The sequence below is a fragment of the Pieris napi genome, chromosome 16, assembly GCF_905475465.1.
Source record: "Pieris napi chromosome 16, ilPieNapi1.2, whole genome shotgun sequence".
Classification (NCBI taxonomy): Eukaryota; Metazoa; Arthropoda; class Insecta; order Lepidoptera; family Pieridae; genus Pieris; species Pieris napi.
The window spans coordinates 3,491,680-3,516,494 of record NC_062249.1 but is presented as its reverse complement, the minus strand read 5'-3'; the positions used below and the strand labels follow the sequence as shown (position 1 = coordinate 3,516,494).

General features: G+C 33.8%; 1 protein-coding gene across 1 annotated transcript; it reads left to right on the top strand.

Moving 5' to 3' along the window:
- Window positions 1-1,105: 1,105 nt before the first annotated feature.
- LOC125057507 (transcription factor SOX-9-like) lies at window positions 1,106-24,815 on the top strand. Its single transcript, XM_047661234.1, has 3 exons — window positions 1,106-1,269; window positions 18,739-18,885; window positions 23,221-24,815. The coding sequence occupies exons 1-3, from the start codon at window positions 1,166-1,168 to the stop codon at window positions 23,603-23,605; spliced, it is 636 nt and encodes a 211-aa protein (XP_047517190.1). The 5' UTR covers window positions 1,106-1,165; the 3' UTR covers window positions 23,606-24,815.

The following is a 24,815-nucleotide window of genomic DNA, read 5'->3' as shown; positions in this document are numbered from 1 at the left end:
TTCCAACTCACCAACACAAGTTTACTATTCGGAGTTTGTAGTGTCACTAAGTGAGATCTAGAAGTCAGAGGGGCAATTTTCGTGTACCTAATTATTATGCAGAATCTATAACCTATTCAGTAAAGAAAGCTATTTTGCATGTCGATTAGTGATACAGCGATACCCGAGCGATACCCACCTTGATCCGCTCTTACACAGAAATGAGTCTGCCCCAAGCCCCATTGTAGGGCTAAAACTTACGGGATTTTATACTAACAGGTAACAGGTGTTTAGAAATTCAAAACGTTCCGTGTCTACGATGATAATTAATTTAGTTCCCAAGCAAGTTGACTTCTAATTATTTAGTTAACTCATTTGTTGGATGCATGAATGAACTTGCAAAATCATGTAGGTTCCATGCTCAGAATAGAGATCTATAGCAATCCTACGAATATAATGGTATTACACTTTGAATGTGGTATGTATTCCAGTCTTATTTTAAAACTTTAATACAAACTATTTTGAAACATACTTTTAAAATATTAGATATAAAAGGAAAGTATCTTCTAAGTGAATAAGACTTCTCTACACGTTAGCTGCAATCTAATTGTAGTGTCGAAATTAGTGTCATATATATGCGCATACGCTGTGACGTCAGAGTGGTCGGCGCGCGCCAATGGCGAGGAAAGGCGGTGCTAATCAGTACCGCCCACTTAGCTTACGGAAAAACTTGGAAAACTTATTTATAGTTTTCTGTAAACATATATTTCTAAAATATAATTTTATAATAAGGTTTAGAATTAGATTATTCTGTATTAATTTTGATTGAAATCCAAATATAACAGTACAATAAATATCAAACAGACAGGGCAACATTTTGAATTTTACTCAAACAAACTAAATGTTTATCGGAAAACTTATACATTTAGTCAAATAATTTTAAAAACGAAGTTTACAAAGAATAATAAAACTAAAAAAAACTACAATAAATAATCATTACTTACGATATTATAAATCAATCCAAAAATTAAAAAATAACATGACATAAAATCCATAACTCACGAAACAATTACGAGTAAACAGTCGGAAGCTAGAGCGAGCTTTAATACGTATACGCGGAGTATAAGGGGCTCTTTATTGTGAATGCGCGCGAGTGGATCACACGTACGGCACCGTTACTTGAGCCATGATGAGTTGGGCCGCTGAACAGCCCGCGTTGGAGATCAATGAGGCGGTCGGCAAACTGTTGCAGTCCTTCAACTATGAAACTATCGTGCCTCAACCTAATAAGTGAGTTTTTTTTAGTGATTAAGTTTTAAAATTGTATAGGGATTATATTAAAGTCTATTCTTTTGTTTTTGTAGGATGTTAAGGACTTTTCTTTAGCAGTGTTAAATATTTATTTAATTAGTTGGTTCCAAATTGTTCGGTCGGAGTTGGTCGTGAAAAACTTTATTTATTTATTTAAATTAAACTTGCTAAAGTACATAATGTTGACCTTAACATTTTAGTTTTTAAAGTAATTAGAAGCTATAGTAATTTTTCAAGATTCGCGACTACTATTTTAATTCAATTACGTAAGTTCTTCGCTGGACGAATTGAATTACGAGCGCCTGTTTGACAGGAGCAAACTTAAATAGACAAATAATTATTACCTCAATAATAAAAACATATTTATTAATTAGTTAACTTTAGGAAACCAATAGAGAAATTGTTTACATTAACTTATTACGATTTACAAAATATTAATTACGATTGTGATTCGGTACAATAATTTATTATATTTCTATATTTAATTTTATTTAGACTATACTTAGAATTTTACGTGTATACGCTATAGTTTCGATTCGTTTATAACCCATTCATTAATGTAATGTAAAAACTAAAAACGCTGTATAAAATAATATATTCGTTGATTTGTAAATAAGGATGAAAGAGTAATGTAGGCTTGCAATGCCGAAAGTATATAATATTGTATATAATGTTGTTATTAGACTATATCGTTTATTAAAACCTAAACATAACTATTAAATATACAGTATTTAAATTTTTTTAACCTACATAGTAATAATAAATTTAATTAGAAGTAATAAAATTCGGTGTCGAGACCCTTGGTCCGTGGGGTCCTAGCGCTTTAAGGCTTTTTAAAGAAATTTCAAAAAGGTTAGTCGACATCACAGGAGACCGAAGAGCTGGCAGCTACCTCGGACAAAGAATTAGTCTAGCAATTCAAAGGAGGAACGCTGCCAGTATCTTCGGAACTTTGCCTAAAGGGACTCCTTTTAATGATATATTTTAGTTTATGTTAAGTTTAGTTATTTATTTCAATGTATATTATATTAGAAGTTAATATAAAGAACATTAAAACAAATTTAAATAGTTTCGTATCTGTGGCGGTGTACCTTTAACGCTGGCAGCAATTCCTCGCTGTATTACGATACTTATTTGTTAAGCGAGGAAAGTGATGTTGTTATTTAATTATACTTATGTTATACAAATAAGTTGGAATCCGATTCCAGTAACAAAAACTTTTAAAACATACAATTTCTTATACATATATCCGTATAAACGCAGTTGAATTTTATATGACAATACATTTAAGAACATTTGCTTATCTAGAAAGTGCGCACTGACATTTGCAATACGACAATAAAGCTTTTAATTGCGTTTGGTTCTCAAGTGCTTGACTTCAAGTACACAATACTTAATTTATATGAACAGTAGTTGTTCTATTTTTAGATATTTTATTATTTGTGGAGGTTTAGAAAGAAATTAAGCAATGTTGGCCTAGTGGCTTCAGCGTGCGACTCTCATGCCTGAGGTCTTAGGTTCGATCCCCGGCTGTGCACCAATGGACTTTCTTTCTATGTGCGCATTTAACATTTGCTCGAACGGTGGAGGAAAACATCGTGAGGAAACCGACATGTCTTAGACCCATAAAGTCGATGGCGTGTGTCAGGCATTGGAGGCCTAATCTAATGATTTAAAAATGATCATGAAACAAATTCAGAAATCTGTGGCCAAGACCTAAAGAGGTTGTAGCGCCACTGATTTATTTTTTTATAATTCAATTAATTGAGATCTGTGTTAAATACTTCTTACTTGTAATACCGTTGGGATTAAACATATTTTTCTGATTTAATATATGGTTTGGTCAAAGCACCAACAGTTCAGCGCGGCATCTAAAATAAATGATGATCTTTCTAAATATTTGGCCATGATGATTGCCAACCTTGCCATAGGAGATGGCACTATAAGAATATTATTATAGAACTATAAAAAATTAGGAACTATAAATAGTTCAAAGATCTGACCATAGGCACGGTAGCGACAAAATATAGTATTGTATCTTCATTCGTTATACATATACAAGTTGATAGCTTATGTATAAATTTTACATCAAAATTATGATTCGTGTCGTTCATCTAAAGCGCAATAAAATTACTGTCATACATTTCTCTTATTACTCAATTTATTTTTAATAAAGAATAATCTAAAAAAAATCTTCCTTACTTGTTTATAAACAAACGATTAAAAAGTATATGCCTAGTAAACATATTTTTAGACCGAAAAGTTGTTGAAATGTTCATTGTGTAGAATAAACATTGTAGAACGATAAGAATGGGAGGAGTTTCTACGAATTAACTTTAGGTATGTACTCGTACGGAGAATAACGACAATAATATACGGTGATAATATTGTAGGTACCTAATATTAAGCCTATTATACCTTCATAAGTTGTAGCGTCACTGGATTTTTATTCTACTCACTCCTCTGGCTCTGAATGATTGTAGAAAATGACTCGAAAGGAGAAATTTCCGCATTTTTATTTTGGCATTGCATGACACTTCATCGACTCATAACTTATGATGGACTTTATGTGCCGAATAGCCCTATCTGACAGTCGTGAAACGCAACAATAGTGTTTACCCTACCAATAAGTAATAAATAGCTAATTTTGAACTTATCCGTAGGTATATACATTGTGAAACGAGTTTATACGAGTATAGGCGTGTAGGTTTCAATGTACGTCATCGATTCCTCTTACCAAAATTCCGGGAATGTTATTTATCCAAGCATCAGTATCAGCATTAAGTAACTCATTTTTGGCTTGCACCATCTGACACTCTATATAGAAACTCCATCAGATGAACAGGACTCCTTTTCTGCCAAGAGTGAGCTGAGGTCTTGTCTCCATGATACTCCAATTTGCTATATTTCTATGCCTAGTTCCTCACGATGTTTTATTCACTGTTTGATTGTTAATCCATTGGTGCAAAGTGCAGCGTCGAACATACAACTTCAGGGTTGAGTTTCGCAGACAGGCATTAGGCTTACACACTGATGTAAAGTGTATTTTTATTTGTAACTCATTTATTGTTTACTATCTACGAAGATTGAGTCAGAGCCGGTCATTGCGAATGATTATTTACTCATATATTTTATAAACTTTAAATACAATCATAAGTTATGTTTCGAGCAGCCCGGATACACAATGACCAATATTTAAGCCTTGACTAGTTTAAACTATCGCGGAATATGCTTAAAAGGAGCGCACCTCACATACCTACACACCCTTACGTACATACCATCACACAGCACAGCCGAATTAGGTATTACGTATTTAATAATTTTTATAATTTTTTTTCTTTCGTAAATTGAACTTTTTTGTATGAATTCTCATGTTATGTATTCTATATTTGGCTAAATGGTTTTTAGTTGTATATAATTGATGTTAGCTGTACGAATCAAGACAAATAAATAATTAAAATTTCTACTTAGCCTAGAGGTCTTATTAAGTGGCAGCTAGGTGAGGGGTACCGGGTTCGATTCCCGGTTCGGAGCAAGTTTTAATTTAATTTAAATTTGTTCTCGGCCTTTGGGAGGGTTGTGCGGTACCGGGCGAGTGCCTAAACCGCACATGGAGGACACGGTCGAATTTCTAAAGACTAGCACGAATTATAAAAAAAAATCCTATACTTGACGCTGGCTAATGCACAAATCGTGCCAGAGCCATACAAAAGAAAAAAAAATCTACCAAGAATATTTCTCTAAAGATACCAAACATTCATTACGTTAACCCTCATATATTTTACAGTTGGAATCCATAACATATAACAAATTAGTATTGGTCTGTTGACAGCTATGATAGGTACATGACCCGGGGTCATCGGTACTTCATAAAAGTAGCACCGCCTCTAATTGAAATGCTTCTAATCGCTTATCAGCTCCTTGTTCATTAATTCCCTATCTTATGACTCATTTGTGACAATTATTTTAAAAGATGTCTTCTCTAATTACAAAAAACTTAAAACCATGAATATTAATAATGCTTAGGGTCTTTTTCACAATGTACGGATAAGTTCTACATAAGTTCCAAATTTGCTATTTATTACTTATTGGTAGGATAAACACTATTGTTGCGTTTCACGACTGTCAGATAGAGCTATTCGTCACATAAAGTCCATCATAAGCTATGAGTTCGATGAATGTCAAATAGCACAATTTATCTTCCAAATAATTTATGTGTTGCATAGCTATTTGGTACTTTATCCATACATTGTGAAACAGATCCTTAGGGTAGCAGTAATAGTTTCGAGTTGATACAGTTTTAATTAAATATACTTTCGTTCACATTTTTTAAGACGCGTTCACGTTATTATTATTAGGAAGTAGTTTAAGTTTATATAAGAAAATAATAACAAATGAGTATAAAGAAGAAAAGAATAGAGAATAGAAGAAATAACAAAAACTATCTGAGCTTTAGATTTCTGTATCTATTCATCATTTGTTTTTCTAATAGAAAATGTCTATGGTGATCATCCTTTTGTTCCTGACACACGCCGTCGACTCTTCGTTTCTTAGGCATGCCGGTTTCCTCTTTCCTTAGTGTATCTTATTTAAATGTAAACCAAAGACAATTTTTTCTCTACCGTTCTTGTTTCAGTACTAGTTTAGACTATTCACGTATAAGTAATAGGAACGGCTTTAATTCCTTGAGTAGGTTATTAGGGTGTCTCGCGGTCGTCTTTATCATCTTCCTGTTAGGTTTCGATTTGTTTCCGCATGGGGCGATAGCGCTCCCCAAGCTCAGCGCAAACATTCCCATTGTGGGGTGCTTATCTTGCCGAGGGACTCCCCAGAAATATTATAACGTTAACTATACTTGTAAGATCTAATGAATTTCATACAAATGTATGTGATGCACTAAAGGGAACATATAGGTATAATTTTTATACAGATTACTGACTTTAGCTTGTCGAATTGTCAATCTCCAATGTATTACTGCCTTGCGATTCTGTAACTTACACTCGTAAAGCAGTCATTTTACGATTTGGCATTCTGATAAACATTAGACTACAACCCTCCTTTTCAGAATGCCAAACCACAAAATGACTGCTTCACGACTGATTTGAGCGCGACCGCCGCTGCGAAAACCGATGTGTGGGTTCGAAAAGTGAGTTACAGAATCGCAAGGCTGATCGGCTTAATTCTCTTTCTCTACGCAGATACATTGCGTATCCATTCTACAAAGTGTACTATGGAGAGTGTTCTGAAGAGTTGTTTGTCTTGATCTCCTGCCTGGTTTCTTCGCCGTACGAGCCGTATTAAATCAATATTTCTTTGACGACTAGCAAACTGTGGAATCAATTCCCGGTGGGGTCTTCCTTGGGAGATACAACCTCTTATTGTCTAAATAAAGAGCATACTCCTCTCTCAAATCGAATTGCCCTCTAAAATATGGTATGGTATGACTGCCTTTTTTGAGCGTCAAATAGGCTAGGCTCTTTAAAAAAAATTAAGCAGTAGTTTACTTTTTACGGCGTTACATACCTTCAAATACCTTAAATGTAATAATAATAAAAATGAATTTATTGCAAGAATATGGTACAAAAATGTGTAAGGTGGTATAATCGTAAGTTCGCATATTCTGCCACACACAATGGCGCGCAAATTTGTCTTAAGGAATTTTACATTTTACATTATTAGTCAAAGTCAATTCTTATATTATTTGTATCGTACATATCATATCATACTTTATTAAATTTATATCAACTAACTAAATTTATACAAAGTAATACATCAAGTCGCTTTTTAAAGACTCTAGTCGGAAGATCTTTTAATTCTTTTGGTAATTTATTGTAAACCTTAATTATCATACAATATGTTGTGTTACACATATAACTTCAAAGTTAGGTTAAAACTTAGCAAACTTCAATAAGCTTTCTACTAATGAAACTTTAATAAAAACAAAAACATACAAACATTCAATTGTTTTAATCGTCTTTATATATTCACCATGCAATACATTACTATGAATATAGTTTCGCAAGGACATTGACACAACGTATAATATATCCTGTTTTAAAGACAAAAAGCAAATCGAAAACCTTTCTAATAAGAATACTAATATTTGAAGTAAGGATGAGTCATTAATAGGAAATACAAAGCACTCGGCTAGATTAAGATTTCCTCGCCCACACCGGTGTAAGCAAACACGGCAGATTTGAGCCTACCCTGTAAGTGGGGGCGCAAACACGTTCACAGGTGCCGCCGCGACCTCCGATCGGAGGGTGCTTTTGGCGTACCCGTTATTTTACAATTCTGCTTATATTTTACGTTGTATAATATTGTATACAGTAAAATATGTGTAGAATCATTGCTATTATTATTGGTAATTTGGCCAAGTGTTGGTGTGGAGGCGCGCATGCCCTATTTGTAGAGGAAAACGAATATTCAGCGTCATTCCCTTTTATGTAATGCACCTACAGAAGTTGATACAAAGTACACATTTAAAACGCAGAGCAGTGTTGGCCTAGTGGCTTCTGCGTGCGACTCTCATTCTTGAGGTCGTAGGTTCGAGCCACGGCTGTGCACCAATGGAATTTCTTTCTATGTGCGCATTTAACATTCGCTCGAACGGTGAAGGAAAACATCGTGAGGAAAGTGGCTTGCCCTAGACACAAAAAGCCGACGGCGTGCGACAGGCAGGTGGATCACCTACTTGCCTATTATATTAACAAATTATCGTGAAACAGATACAGAAAGTTGAGGCCCAGACTTAGGTCTTAGGATTTATTATTTTTTACACATTAAAAACATAAAATTACGTTTAACTAAAAGCTCTACTCTGAGAATATTCGAAAATAAAAAAAACTTATTCGCATATAACGCATAAACGCATAAATTCCGTTTATGCGTTTATATTTTTACGTTTACGTATGTACATTATTAATAAAGCAGCCTTTAAGAATGATATAATATGTACTATCGCTCCTATAAATACCTATACTATTACCAATATCTTGTACATTCCAGCTCCGTTTCTAATATGAATGGAATAATCCAAAACTTCTCAGTTTTAGAGCGGTTCGAGGCGTATCAAATATTGACAGAGTGTAATCTAGTGGTGCGGCGTATGTGTGTGGTTAGCGGAGCGTCGGTAATGCGCACGGTTAGCACATATGCTCTTCATTACCGCATACCTACTTATTTGGTATACCTCTCGCTAAACGTTATTCGCGATGCGCTATTTAAGGGTTTCAATACACTTGATATAGTGATCTAAGACATATATGGTGTTGGCAGTTTGTATTTTAAAAGCGTAGAAAACACCTATCAACTATCTATGTATAAATGTTATAGACGCGGAAATAAGTATGTACGATGCCCCGTATATGTTAACGGGAACGTAAGCGAAAGCTTTTGGGATAACTTTCAGTCAAAACTGACAAGACTTTCATATTTATTTATTTATACCTTCTAAAACGATTTGTATGCCGAAAATACAAAAAAAATATGACATCACAAATGGAACACATCAGTTATATTAGAACAGAAGTAATCTTTCAAAGGAAAAAATTAAACAAACAACCACAAAATAAAAATATAAAAAAATTGTAACAATGATTTTGTTTACCGCATGTTACAACAAATGAGAAGTCTAATTTCCAACAAAATTCTCCATTTAAATCTTAAAATTATAACTCATACATTTTAGATATCAGTTTTAAATTAACAAAGTAATATTAGTACGAAATGTGTGTAACAAACTCAACAACGTATCGAAGAATTACAGAAATATTTTATCTTATTTGCATTGAAAGGGACAAGATACTGATACGGACAAAATTATTAGATTTCTGTTTGTTCTGACATTTTCATGCAATTTTCAATCATGTTAAACTAGAACAATGCTTCGTGTGCGGTGACCTTAAGTCGTGTGTACAAATACATACGAAAGCTCTCAGCGCTATGATTTCGAAATTTCGAATCAGTAGAATTATAATTAAATTATCCCATCGTGATAGAAACAAGTGCACAATAGTGTTAATTCGAATATTTAATGTTGAATATGTTATCCTTTTTGTTAGTTAAATGTTTAAATTATTTATTAACTAGCTAAAAAACCCGGCTTCGCCCGGGAGTTGATATGAGATGACGTGGAGAGTCGAAATAAAAAAATAAACTATGACGTAAAAAGTAAAAAAAAAGTTTATTGAAAACGTTTTCTCATTATTTACAATACGTAATACATGTACTTGTTTATAAACAACATTTTTCATTTTATTGTCCGGAGTATATATACATAAATTTTTCGGATTTCCTACTCTTGAGCAAGCTACATATAGCTGACCGTGAGAGAAGCAGGATTCTTTGAGGTTAATGCCACAATATTTTAAAGTTTGTCCTTGCGCTTTGTTAATTGTAAAACTAAAGGCTAATTTTATTGGAAACTGCAGTCTTTTAAATTGAAATGGCAATTCCGAAGAGATCAGAGGTATTCTAGGTATAAATACTGTCTGTCCTTTGGTCTTTCCAGAAATAAGTTCAGCTTCAATGATATTATTCGATAGCTGTTTTACGATCATTCTAGTTCCATTACATAATTTTGGGGAGTTGAGATTTCTGAGTAGTATGATTGGAGTTCCAATTTTCAGACGAAGGCAGTGTAATGGCATTCCTGGTACGTGTAAAGAGTTTAGAAATTCAGTGGGGAAGTTGACACTTTCTTCAATGGATACCATCGTGTCGATCGATTTATATATTTTCTCTTCACCAGGTATTTTCTTTAGAATATTAAAATTGATATCGTCAACAATATTATTTTTAGTGGCCAAAATTGCTCTTTGAAATAACCACTCTGCATTAGTATAGTTCTGAATAATATTTGGATAAATTTTGTCAATTAGTTCGTCTTCAGTAGTGGCTATATTACAGAAATCACTATTAAGTTCAATGAGGTCGGTCGTTTGGTCAGTAGGATATGTACCTTCGCCGATTTGTAAAAGTATTTTAGCAAATTGTGCTGTTGTTTCATCTCTTGATAATTCAACTCTCATGTTTTTTGTTAATTGCAGTATTTGTACTTGTGGCCAGAGATGTGATTTTTTCAAGCATGCATTGATCTCGTCTGCTGATGTTGACTTGGGAATAACTGGAAGTGTTTGTCGAAAATCTCCTGAGAGTATGAGTAGAGCTCCTCCCATTATTTCAGAGTTTTTTCGCAATTCTTGTTCCTTATATCTTTAGAAACACGCCCTTTAGATTAAAACGGGAACTTTCTAGCTTCTGTAGCGGTAGCGTATGTAGTAAAGGCGCGAAATTTAAAAACCTAAATTTTTAAATATTTTGAGAACTAATTTGGATAACTAAAATTATGTCGCTTTAACTCCAAAATATAAGTTAGCTAATGACGTATAAATACACAAAATTTAATAACTTTTTTATAGCAACAAATTAAATTTAAGACTTTATTGAAATTGGAATTTTAAATTTCGTGTCACTACTACACATGCTACAATTGCTCGCAACGCTTTTGGAAATGCAACCCAACAATCGTTGTCCTGAATGAAGTTCAAATATTCGATAACAGATGGCGCCACTATACTTAATTTCCAAGTTGTAGGGTTGGAAAGTTCCTTATATCTTTAAAAACATGCCCTTTAGATTAAAACGGGAACTTTCTTGTTCGAAGGGGGATAAAGGGCTATCACACCACATAAGTCCCTTTATCGTGTCGGGACTCCTTTTTAAGTTTTATCGGCACGCACATTTTATCGACTTAGTTTTATTATATATATATAGATAAATTTTATTTATAAGTTTGTTACTTAACAACAAATAATTTATTAACAGCTACGTTAGTAAAATAAGTACAGCCTTGCGATTCTGTAACTCACTTTTCGAACTCGCACAGCGGTTTTCGCAGCGGCGGTCGCGCTCAAATCAGTCGTGAAGCAGTCATTTTACGATTTGGCATTCTGAGCTTGAAGTTTATTGTTTACTAGGCAGTACTTTGAGGGAGATGAATTTATGTAACAGCTCCGAAACCTTGGGGCGAGCGTTTCTACTCTGTTTTCAAAATACCATAAACAATAGCGCAACATAAAATACATCCCAATACTCGAGTAGTAAAGTAGACTGTAGACACAGATGCGTTCCCATGTTAGTATAACTTAGCTATCAACTTATCAAGCTACTGTCCGAGCTATCAATGACGTACATACTCTTGAAGATAGCTACATAGGTATACTCATAGCTTCATTTGTTTTTACTGATATCATTTGGGTTATATGAGCAGAGTTGGCTTGACTGTGCGACTCTCATCCCTGAGGCTGTGTACGTTTAACAACCGCTCGGTGAAGGAAAATATCACGAGGAAAACGGCATGCCTTCCCAATGTCAGCGGCATGTGTCAGGCACAGAAGGCAACCTGCTTGCCGATTACCAAAAACAAATCACGAAGAGGTTTTGGTCGGGTTATTTAATGCGAGAGCAGAAACCCTGAAACAATGATACAGTCTAGTTTTACATATTTACATACACGTTATTCTGAAAAGTTACTCAAACAATTTAATATATCTTGTACTTAGTGTACATTATCGAATTTCCTAACTTAAAATAGGTTCAACAAGTATATAGATTTGTATAGCAGTATTTATGATTCATAAATAAAATAAGTAAGAGTACAATAAGAGCGATTTTTTTTATGAAATAAAAATAGCTACAGACGATGATTGATGATCTATGAAATGTGATCTTTGTAGATCATATTTCTGTGGATCCGCTTAAGATTGTATGAACTGTAGGCTAGATAAACCATACATTTATATAAATCCATATGTTTTCATATATATTAGTAGTCCAATTTATATAAAAGAAATTTGTATCAGATTAAATACATTTCGGTTCTAGATTTTTACTTAAATGAATATTTTTTTAAAATTATATTGTTAATATTCATAGATTTAAAATTCTTCATAGTAATTTATTCCAAGACAACTCGTTAACGGATAGAGTGAAATTTATATAAATTAGGTGAGAAATAGTAATTTTTGGGTATGCAGAAAACGATGATAATCACCGTTATTGAGAGTACATTTTCTATTATTGATGTAAGAATTCAACTTACATTTGAAGTTTCTCAGTTTGGCTCAAACCTTTTTTCGTAGATCTAAAACTAAACTACTCTACTGTTGCAGACATATTTCTGTATTCAGTGAAATTTTTTATTAAAAGGTAAAATTTTAATTAAATTTTCTATAAATAAAGCCCATAATCACTATGCAAACGAAGCCACAAAGTAAGTCGCAAAGTAATCCATATCTACACGTGTGAAAAATTAACCCCAACATTGATAACAGTGAAAGTAAATACATTCCTTCACACGATTTTTCCCCTTACCCTTTATTCCCAAGGTATCCAGGTGGCCATGGTCAAGTATATGATAAGCCACTCGAAATGGCTACTGTCGTGTTTTACAGCATCATTAATTGTTTTATGGCCGTCAAATCGGCTGTAAAGATAAATGTGGGGGATGTTTATTTCAAGACGCTGACAGAATAGGACATCTGCTTCGACATGTCAATTGTCAATTTCATAGAGTTTTGGGAACTGAAAAAATAATCTTAGTTTAAATCAATTTAACCAATCAAAATCGTTAAAACAATTTAAAGTCTGTAATTTATTTTCAAATAATTAATTTTTAACTAATTTAAGCTAAGATGATGCGTTCTTAGGTAAAATGTAATTTTAAATTAATTTTTAATCTCGCATTTGTTGCCATACTTACGAAATTATTTCCATTTAAAAAATTATAGCATTGTAACAAAAGCTATAGTAAATAGTATAGTATAGTCTCCGATAGGCTACTTATACGTATATATACTATAAATACCTTTGAACAATGTTGATAAACACAAACATGACATATTATTTAAATGCTCGTTGCAAGCGTGAAGTTGTTACCCACTATGGTACATTTTGTTGCGTTTGCAAATTTGTGGTGGCAAGGCGCAGCAGAAATAGTGTGGGCGGATCGTCACAGATGACAGCTATCTCTGTTCTTTATGACTTCCTCAGCCAACGGCCGCCCGGCGCATGCGCAAATTAAATAAACATTACACGAAAATAGTGGCATTGCGTATGCGTATTTTGGAAATCGTTTTTGCTACGTTCGTTCGCAGTGTGTTATGTAAAACATAGTCAAATTTAGCAATTTTATTATTTTTATTGATGCATTATTTAATCACTTATAAAATCAGAATGAAATACACCCAGCCATAACCACACGGAGGTAACTGTCTAGTAAGATCAACCAGTGCTGTAAATATACGCTTTAAAGTTCTTAGAATATTTAAAAAAAAAAGTTATTCTTAATTATTTAAATAATCACATGGGGGCCTCATAGCCTAGCGGTCTTATTAAGTGGCAGCTAGGTGAGGGGAACGGGTTCGATTCCCGGTTCGAGGGTAAGTTTTAATTTAATTTAAATTTGTTCTCGGCCTTTAGGAGGGTTGTGCGGTACCGGGCGAGTGCCTAAACCGTAGATGGAGGACATGGTCTAATTTCTAAGGCAAAAAGCACGAATTATAAAAATCTCATACTTGACGCTGGCTAATGCACAAACCGTGCCAGAGCCATTAAAAAAAATAAAAATAATAATCATCACATTCTTGTGAATTAGAAGCCAAACTACGTTCTATTCTCTCCTTAAAAATATCTGAGAAGAGACTCTTTGTTACGAGTCGTTTTTAAATACACGTACTTTGTTTCGCCTATAAGAAATTTGATTTACAAATTACCTAGCAAGTATAAACATACATTAACAGCTCAGATTACCTCTCCTACTTAAACAATAACAGCGACCTAAAAATATAACCGAAAATATGACACGTTCCACTATAAATAATATATTGCTACAGTTAATATTTCATTGTTTACCGGCTAGTTGCCTAGTTATTAGAGGCACGAGGTAGATTTTGGCTCCCACTAGACTCTCTATGTATCGTCATTCTTTATGTACTAATACTAATCGTACAAAGGAATATTTCTACATTTTTGATTTTTATCTTAGGGGTACTGAACCGGTTTGGTCAATTCTTTCACCAGTTAAAGCTAAATTATTCCTTAAAGATATTAACAGTTATCTCTATCACAGGTAGCTTATGGTAGCTTATGGTCTAGATACAAGAAGAAAATTCGTTCGAGTCTGTATGGTTTGTTTTTAGATTTTAATGTCAAATGTCAAAATCATTTATTTATATAGGTAAACACAAAGCACGCTTCTAATTTTACGTTTACTGCCAGTTCTCAAATCAAGGCCGTAGAACGAAAGAGAAGAACTGGCAATAAACTCTCCGCCACTCTTTTTATTCGCCAAGTTTTTTGTTTTACACGTTACACCATGTTCCACATGACATCTTAAGTAAAAAATAATAATAAAATAAATTAAAAACAAAGATTTGTCCTCTATCAGCAGGAGGCACGGTGAAATAGGAGCACGCACATTATTTACATTGTCGTGGGAACAACAAGCAAATACATAGTTAAAAACAAAATAACTAACATCACCGCATACCCGAATTCAAGTACGACCAGTCACCAATGAAGCTGCTTTATTCAAAATTCGATATACAATGGAATAGATAGGCTGTCAAATTTAGGAGTCGTAGCTATGAAAACTATTTTACTTAATTATTCAAAATTGACTATAAGTGATATGTCCTTTTTTTCAGTTGTCATATTTACAAAGGAAATCATATTGGCAAAGCTTTGACAGGCCAAAGACAATATAGATGGATGGTATGGCTTTGGATCTCCAAATTGTCTATGATATAGAAACTCACAGATTAGTAAAGTCAACTCATCAGTCAGATTCACGGACAATAGATTTAAATACATTATATGAAGTAACGTTTGATTTTCTCTACGGAAAACTTTCCTTCAGCACGTTTAATATAGCCAAGTTTCGAGCCGATAATATTTAAATAAACTATTATTTCTCAGTAGTGGATTTTCAGAAAATGTAACATATGTTATAAATTTGAAATAATTCCTAGATGTTACGACAAAATCAAACACTACACGTGCCCCCGATTTGCGTTTGAGTCATGTGTTGGCTCACAACTACGAGTGTTATGACCGTGAAATATTTAGCCGTAAATCACAATTTCGGGCTATAAAACTTTTTGTCATGACGTACAGTAATGGGTTTAAGCCATTTGTAATTAACATCAATTCTTGTATTGAAAATCAATTTTTTATTCCCTCTTTGTTAACCAAGATGGAAATCTTAAACTCGGGGAACTTTTGGGTATATATATATCACTTGTGGTGCATCTAAAACCCAATTGGGAGTATTCCTTTTGGGATACTTGCTAGGATAACGAGCTATCTCTGTTTTATTCCATGAAATATTACATTGGTTGTCGAAGTTCATTATAAAAATATCGGAAGCATTTAAGCTGTAAATCTTTATGAAACTTAAAGACAACCAGAAATCATCGTTTGTACGTATGTATCTAAAAACGGTGTATGGGGTACACAATTTAATCCCTAACAGTGATCAATTTTTTAAAATTCTTAATTGCCTAAGTTATGCAACTCTAAACAGCTCTACATTTCACAACATGGTATATATTTACAATAAATACAATATCTGCTAAAGTCTTTAGTAAAAGTTATGCTATTAGGTAACTTGAATGCAGGAGCAGTGTTGGCCTAGTGGCTTCAGCGTGCGACTCTCATACCTGAGGTCTTAGTTTCGATCCCCGGCTGGGCACCAATGGACTTTCTTTCTATGTGAGCATTTAACATTTGCTCGAACGTAAAGCAAAACATCGTGAGGAAACCGACATGTCTTAGACCCAAAAAGTCGACGGCGAGTGTCAGGCACTGGAGGCCTATTAGATTTAAAAATGATCATGAAACAGATTCAGAAATCTGAGGCCAAGACCTAAAAAGGTTGTAGCGCCACTGATTTTTTTTAGGTAACATATTTGGGAATCTAGAACTAACATATTTTGTAATAACATGAAATTATTGTTTGTGTTTAATTCTAAACTTGACACTTTGTTTAAAATATTAAAAATTAATTGTTGATTCTTGCTAATCACTACTAGTGTCACGACTAATCATTATACGCAGCTAGAAAACAGATGGTGCCGCGTGGTGGGTCTCGTCAATGTCCCTGGAACTAGAAGATTTATGGCTTGTTTTCGCTTGCGTTGATTCTGTGGTACATGCACCAAAATATATTTGAGTTGTACAAATAATATCGGCGTCTATTGTTTTATTAAGGACAAATGTTTTAAACACAGATGAACATTTGTAAATATGACAGCTAAAATAGATCACAAACTTTCGGATAGGACGCCTACAGCAATAGGCATATAATCAATTTAGGAAAATTAAGTAAAATAATCTTCATCACTACGTCTCCTACATTTGACAGCCTATCGTTTACATTGTATTTAGAATATTTTAAATAAAGCGGCACCTTAAAAATCTTAAAAAAAAAACAAATATTCACACTCAAACGAATTTTCTTCTAGTATCTAGACCATAAACTTCGATGACTTGTGATAGTGATTACTGTCAATATGGAGCTTTTATTTAAGTAATAATGTAGCTTTAACTGGTGAAAGAATCAAACATAGTAGTTTAGTAATCTAATCAAATGCAGAAATTTTTCTCTGTACGATTATTATTATTACATAAAGAATTACGGTAACGTTTTGCCTCCTTACTCATAAAAACTTTACCACCTTAGTGCTATTCTTTTAAATTAAGTAAATCTTTCGCGTCCAGTATTACGTGTGCAGATTTGCTGCAATTTATCCCCCCCCCCCCCCTAGCTCCTCTTCTCAGCAAAAGTAAGCAAAGCTCTCAAAAATAATAGTACATAAACGTATTAGTAGGAATTTTTTGTAGGTATCCTCGAAAATGCATTTCTTTTTCAAGCATAGACAATGTGCGGGTAATATGTGTAAAAAAGTAAATACATAGTTAGATTATTAATATTTATTTTAGAAAATCGAAGACCGAGTTAGTGCCGAACCCTTTTTCAAAATATGTTTTCACATGATGAGATGGAAGAGTGGATACTTGCCGAACATAGAAACACCGAGTTATTTTTATAAATAATCGGGTAAATAAAACATTTACGCTTTATTAATAACTTTTAATTAATATGAAATTCAATAAGCAGTAAGATTGAAGAACATGTTTCCCAATACGTTCTAACTAATAAACAAGGAAGCCGCCATTCGGCGAAATCTGTAATTATTACTTCGAGTGATCCGTTAGAACTTATTGACGTGTCAGCGTTTGAAAAAGTATAATTTATCGTAGAGGAAACCCGAACGGCACTAGAAAATAAAAAAGTAATAAAATTCTCTTATTTTACGAGCGTAAAATGTCTTGAGGGCTGCCTCTCGGTGTTTAGTATGTTCACTGTTTACGTTAGTACATAAATGTTCTCGTAATTTATTTCGTTTATGGGCCACACTTGAAGGGTTTTTGACAATTATCGCCGAACGTCGAACCAATTTGTGTTTTGTCAAAGCGACGCCGTCAAGTGTTTGCCTCTTGATTAACTTTTGTGGCACGCGTTTTAAGCGTAATATGTATACTGTATAGCTATATCAAAAGTTCAACGTCTACGCGTAAACAGAGCTTTTTCTTTAAAGCTTGAAATTGAAACATTACTATCCCTTAATTCAGATAGAAAAGTCGCAACACGATCGTTCTTATAATATCTATACTATTATCTAGACTTTGTTAGGGATCTATTATATATATAGTACTATACGAAACAGTGGCGGACTTACAAATTTTCAAGGTAAGGCTGTAAAGTTAGCCCTCTACAATCCAACAAGTTCGTTGAAATTCACACGTCAAATTAATTTTGGGTTTGATTTTTGAGCACAAAATTATACACAAACCATTCAGTTCGCAGCCTCCAACCAGTAATAGGACTGACGTGTAGAGGAGGGAGAGAAGAGGGAAATACAATTTCTGCAATTTCTCTTTTCACTCATTCAAGGTGTCAGCTGAGGGCGTCGACGTCGATTACCGGTTGGGGCCTCCTAGCTATTTTACTCTTGAATATGCAACTTTGATACTTCGAATGAACATCATCAAGTGAGAGAGGAAATTTATCGGCAAATTTTGTTGCAGACAACAGTATCTGTAAAACATAAAAAGATGCATGAAGAAGAAATCTTTTTGATATCTATGAAGTAAGAAATGTAGGAAAAACATTCGGTTCCCAAATGCCGCCCAAAAACTCTGCCGTCCTAGTCACCAGCCTACTCAGCCTGCTTGTAAATCCGCCACTGATACGAAAGCTAAATGACGAGTCAACGCCAATATAATATTCTATTAGGCGAATTTTTCCTACATAGATTTTTTAATGCTAAATTGTTGTACAATATTGTAATGGCTGAACTAATAAAAGTTATTTTGTTTCAGAGGTGGAGGTTGTATTCGACGGCCACACGTCAAACGTCCCATGAATGCCTTCATGGTGTTCGCACAAGCCATGCGCAAGCGCCTATCAGAGCAGAGACCATCATTACACAACGCCGAACTTAGCAAATCACTTGGATCTATGTGGAAGTTAGTATATTTATATCACGCAAAAACTACGGCTCAATTTATACAGTTTTAGTAACTTTAGAAGGTTTTTCTTTTTCATTTCAATAACAACTACAAAAGTTAAAATATGTATTGAACTAACACAAATTATTCTTCTCTTCCCTTTTTCTGTAGATCTTAGGAAGCCTATATAAAACCTAATGTACTGTAAGTAATAAACTAAAATTTTTTTTGAGACCTATAACAGAAAAATTAATTAAATTAATCTAATCTCTAAGCGTGATGTAAAAAAAAATATGAATTGTACCAAAAAATTAATAACGTTTGCTCTACAAGGTTCACGACCTCATATGGAATACTGCTCACATCTCTGGGCCGGTGCTCCCAAATATCAGCTTCTTCTTCGAAGACCTTCGATTCTTCTTTGAAATTCAGCGAAAGGCTTGTGGAATTGTCAATCTCCAACGTGAATCTGATCGGCTTGATTCTTTCTCTTTACATAGAGACATTGCGTCTCTATGCGTATTCTACAAAGTGTAATAATAATAATAATAATAATAAGAATTTATTTATTGCAAGAATATGGTACAAAATGTTAAGGTGATACAATCGTAAATCGTTCGCTTATTCTGCCACACACGATACTATGGAGAGTGTTCTGAAGAGTCGTTTGGGTTGATCCTTCCTGCCTCGTTTCATCACTGTAGAAACCGTTTTACCAAAAAATTCGCATCACCTGGATAGCTTCCACGGTCCGGTTCACAAGACATTTTCTATTGCAGAGAAGCGAACTGTGGATCGATTCTCGGTGGGGATCTTCCCTGAAAGATATGACCTCCAATTGTTTAATAAACGAGTATACTTCTTCCCTCAAAGCCCTGGCTACGTTCCCACTAATATGAGTATCCATGGACTGCGATGGCTGCCCTTTTTGGGCGTCCCATTGGCTAGGCTTGTTTGCCCCTATCGTAAAAATAGCAGTAGTTTACTTTTAACGGCGTTACATACTTTAAATACCTAATATATGTTATGTGTCATTAAAACACATACAGCTTTAAATTAGGGTTAAAACTTAACAAGCTTCAGTAAGCTTTCTACTAACCAAAGTATTAAAAAAAATACAAATACAAAACAAAACATTAAATTATTTTTAATCGTCTCGTAATTATAATATGAAGTAAGTATAACTATGGTCCTAATGAAAAAAAAATAACTTAAAGCTTACTAGAGGGAAATCGGCGCTTGAAAAAAAGACATCTTACGCCTCTTGACAACTAATGTGCTCACAGAAGATATATTCGACGCTGGTAACGTCTTCACTGGGCTACAGTTATATCTAAGCCCTTATGATACGACCATTTGCCCTTATTAAAGCTAATTCTAAAATTGAAAAGAAATGCAAGCAATGGCCCGTGCGCGTGCGGCGTCCAACCGTGAAACGTGCATCGATTGTTTACTCATTAAAATGCTATCACCGCTAACATTGTGATAAGATCTTTAACTGTCCCGAATTTACGAGACCACTAATGATCTGTGTTTATAGTTATACTTTTATAGATTTTTTATATCTATAATGTAGTTTTAACCTCGGCAATTTAGTACTAAAAACAAGCAAAATTACTTGCTTTAAAATGGGTGATATACCGTGTTCGCTATTTAGGGTTTGTATTTATTTGTACCATTGTAGGGTAAAGTAATTTCGATGTTTTAGGCATTTCGATGTTAAATCGAGTGACATTGCATGGCGATGATAACCTTAAAACATATTATATAATAACTAAAACATCTAATTAACTAATAAGAATTAAAAAGTACATACATACAAAAATTCAAATTAATATTAATAATAACATAATATTCTAATTAAATACTTATAATAATAAAATAATATACATTGAAATAAATATCTAAACTTAACATAAACTAAAATATATCATTAAAAGGAGTCCCTTAAGGCAAAGTTCCGAATGTAGGTACCTACTGGCAGCGTTCCCCCTTTGAATAGCTAGACTAATTATTTTTTTATGGGTGATTATATATATGCAAGTGGGCCAAATCGAAATCACTTATTTTAGATCGTAAAATAAGCCTTATATAGCCTATTCATATGTTAGTTATTGTACAGTACAACGGAATTATGATATTTGTAATTTAAGTTTAGTTAACATAGTTTCGACTTCTGACACATCCTCAATTTCCATTCTATGGCTGCCTGGAAAAGATCGCTTGTTCGATCGCGGTATGGTTGTCTCTTTCCCTCTTACTTAAATGTGTATTTTCTTACTAGTGTTGCCTGGGTCCGAGTTAAGAAAGGTTAACAGATTATTTATTCCTAGGATATGCTGCCAGCATTTAAATTTTGCCATAGGGACCAAACTTTTTAAATTTGTTTTAATTTTCTATTTATCCATTTTTAATTATTATGATAAATATGTAGGTTACGAATATTGTAATTACTGTATACTTGTGTGTTGAAAATAAATGTATGAGATCTTAAGAAGTATTCTTTAATATGAATGAATTGTACATTGTTTTGGTAAAGCTTCTGTTGTCGCGAACACGATTCGTCCCAATACTGGATGCTAGTCAATACTCTTTCGTGCCACAGAGTTCCATCTACAAAATAAATAATTTCCCGAAGTATTTACTATCTAAATAGAAAATTTTATTAATCAATGCTAATTTTACTAACCTGCCACGGGCCACCCACGACGTTACCTTCAACATTGACATGCCATCTTTGCGACACAAGAAAAGATAAGCGGAGAAAATAAAAGTAGGGGGTCTACCCAACACGGAAAAACATGGCAAGGTGTCTACGATACAAATAAGTTTGGTGAACTCTGCTCTAATTGATCCGTTATGTAACATACTCGCATTTTATTTTAGATGTTACTTTCATATCGTTGAAAAGTAATCTGGTGTTACCCCCTCAATAGAGAACTATTGCAATACTACCATTAAGGGAAATAGTTGATTATTACTTCGTACGTAAACATTTATATTTATTTTATTTTATTTTAAAAGGCAAACTAACGAAACACTTACAGAGAACACATAACATAGAAAACAAGAAACATGCATGTGCATCAATAACAAGTGTGCACAACATTTAAAGGGAAACATTACAATGATGAAGAGAAAATAACTTAAAAATTAAAAGTAAAAAACAAACTAGATTAAAAAAAATACAAACATGCAATTTACAAATATATATTAAAAAAACCAATAGTTTTCTAATTTGCAATTATCACTATTGGTCACGGATCAACATGCGAGATATTCTAGTTAAAACTCCTTGCTTTACCAGAATCACACAACAATTTATAGGCATGATCAGTTTTCTTTGACACATGTTGTCAATTTTCATTTTTTAAATGAGATCTAAGAATTACAGTTTTCCTCACAATTCCATTTCCTTAAGAGACGTTTGTGCACATATCTGTCTATACAAATTGGTGCAGGTCCTATCGATCCTAGGTCCGAATACACGAGTTGGAATACACTAAGCTAACATTGATGTTCGTCTTCATAAAATCAAATAAATAAATGGCGCTACAGCCGTTTTTAGGTCTTCGCCTCATATGCCTGTATCCAATTCATGATCATTTGTTAATCTAATAGGCAAGCAGGTGATCATCCTTCTGTACCTGACGAACACCGTCGACTTTTTGGGTCTAAGGCAAACCGGTTTACTCACGATGTTTATGATGTTATGATTTATGATGTTAAATGCGCACATAGAAAGAAAGTTTATTGGTGCACAGCCGGGGATCGAACCTACGACCTCAGGGATGAGAGTCGCACGAGGAAGCCACTAGGCCAACACTGTTCCTCTTTATACCTACAATTAGATGAATAACAGATTTGTTAAGTATATATGTGAAGTCTTTAGGTATGTAGCGAGGTCACGACTCACAACACTTGTGGTTTGACCGGCGTGGATGGCATCTGGAACCATTCAGTGTTATCGGTAGCCACTGATCCCTCTTACCACTTAATCATTCTTTTCCCTTGCATATGTAGTATGTCAAGGCTTTATCTGTTTTGAAACTTGTATAATATAAATGCACATTGAGACTGCAATTTTTTTCTATGTGTGCTATAACAAATACATTTAAGGAAAATAGACGTGCTAGTTTCCGCACAAATATTCCTGATGACATGATCATTCACGTCATTGTGGACATCTACCTTGAATCAAGAAAAAGAGGAGGCCAAGATTTGTTGTAATCAAAATGCATAAAAGCTCAAAATATGTATTACATAAATATTCAGAAAAATAATTACATATATTATTATTTAAGTGGGGATCTCATTCTTGAATCTAGCTTTTAATATAAATCATCTTTTCAGAAGTCTAAGCGAAGAAGAGAAGATGCCATTCATAAAAGAAGCGGAAAAACTACGAAACAAACACAAAAAAGATCACCCGGAATACAAGTATCAGCCGCGCCGCCGGAAACCGCCCCCCACTTCCGCCCGGTTCAAAAGAGAGCCTTCGCCTGACAGGACCCAAATCGACTTTTCTAGAATAGAAATGGACGGCGCACTTTTAGCAGACGGCCCACCTGATGGAGCTGAATTAGACCAATATTTAAAACCCGCGCCGATGCCTGAGTACCACGAGATGCAACCGCGATACACCCACTCGCTAACACACGTTCCTCCCCTCTACACCCCCGTACCTCACTTACACCCCCCTTGCCCCGAATGGCACAATTATCCGGGACATCCATAATAGTAAGATGGAACTGAGTTTCATAAGTTAGACAGTTAAGCGTATAAAAATTTGTATTCATAGGATTTATTATACTGGAATAAAGAGCCAAATAAAGTTTAGTAAAATTACTAAACATTAACAAAAAATGTAAATTTCAAACACATTAAATGGGATTAAACTTTTTATTGTTACTTTCACAACAACTTATAATACAATTTATATTGTAGCGGTTTAATCCAAAAAAGTTTTTTGTGATTTAAACAGAAATTAGGTCACAACGCAAAAGACTTTTAGTACTGTTTTTTTTTGTCACCATATGGGTCTTGGTTGCGTCGTCACGCACGTGCGTAATCGTAAGTAAATATTAGTTTTAAAAGTCTCCTATTAATGATAAAGCTTAGTAATAGTAAGATAACCTAATTTTCAAACTAAAATGTTCGTGTTCGAATTTACGGAAGCCCCCAATGAGGCATGGGAAAGTTCATATCTGCTTATCTTTTATTTTCTTAAGAACTTGAAATTATTGTATAAAACGTCGACCATATTTAGAGTTTTTTTTAATTGTTAACGTTTGGGAGTTATATTCAGTAAATAGTTCATAATCAATATATTGATGTTAAATTTCTCATTTGTTACTTTTTATATTGTTCATCATAATTTTGTTTTTGAACGTTAATTGTTCCATTTTCAAATATTTCTGTCATCTTAAGCATAAATCATAAGTTTGTAAATAGATATTGATTACCTATAAGTTAGTATATGTTCGTTAGTGATATGTATTCTGTAGTTACGTAGATACATATTTATCTCCAAAGTAAATTAGATTCCATTATTATAGTGTACTAAAAGATTGCGCAACACTTTACATTCACACGAAAATTAAGATTTTCCTACCACGTGTGTATATGTTAATTATGTTTCGAATCTTCATGTTAAAATTACATATACATATACCAATACATAGGTACTCTAAACAAAGGTAATTTGAAAATACCCTTGTTCCTGTTATAAAAAGTCCTTGTAATTTAAAGCCGTAAAAGTAGTTAGTAGTAGTATTAGTAGGTAGCACTGACCAGCTAAACCAATGGAATCAGTGATTAGGATTTTATAAATAAGGCTGTTAGTATTTAATATATAAGATACCTTAATCGGCTTGATAAGTTATTGTGAATATAAAGATAATATCATGTCATTAAATAAAATATTGATAAAATGTGGTGTTAATCTT

Excerpts from the sequence above, each read along its gene's own strand:
- LOC125057507 (XM_047661234.1), top strand. The coding sequence starts at position 1,166 with ATGATGAGTTGGGCCGCTGAACAGCCCGCGTTGGAGATCAATGAGGCG. Across the intron at positions 1,270-18,738 it reads ATCGTGCCTCAACCTAATAA|AGGTGGAGGTTGTATTCGAC; the intron begins GTGAGTTTTTTT and ends ATTTTGTTTCAG. Across the intron at positions 18,886-23,220 it reads TCACTTGGATCTATGTGGAA|AAGTCTAAGCGAAGAAGAGA; the intron begins GTTAGTATATTT and ends TCATCTTTTCAG.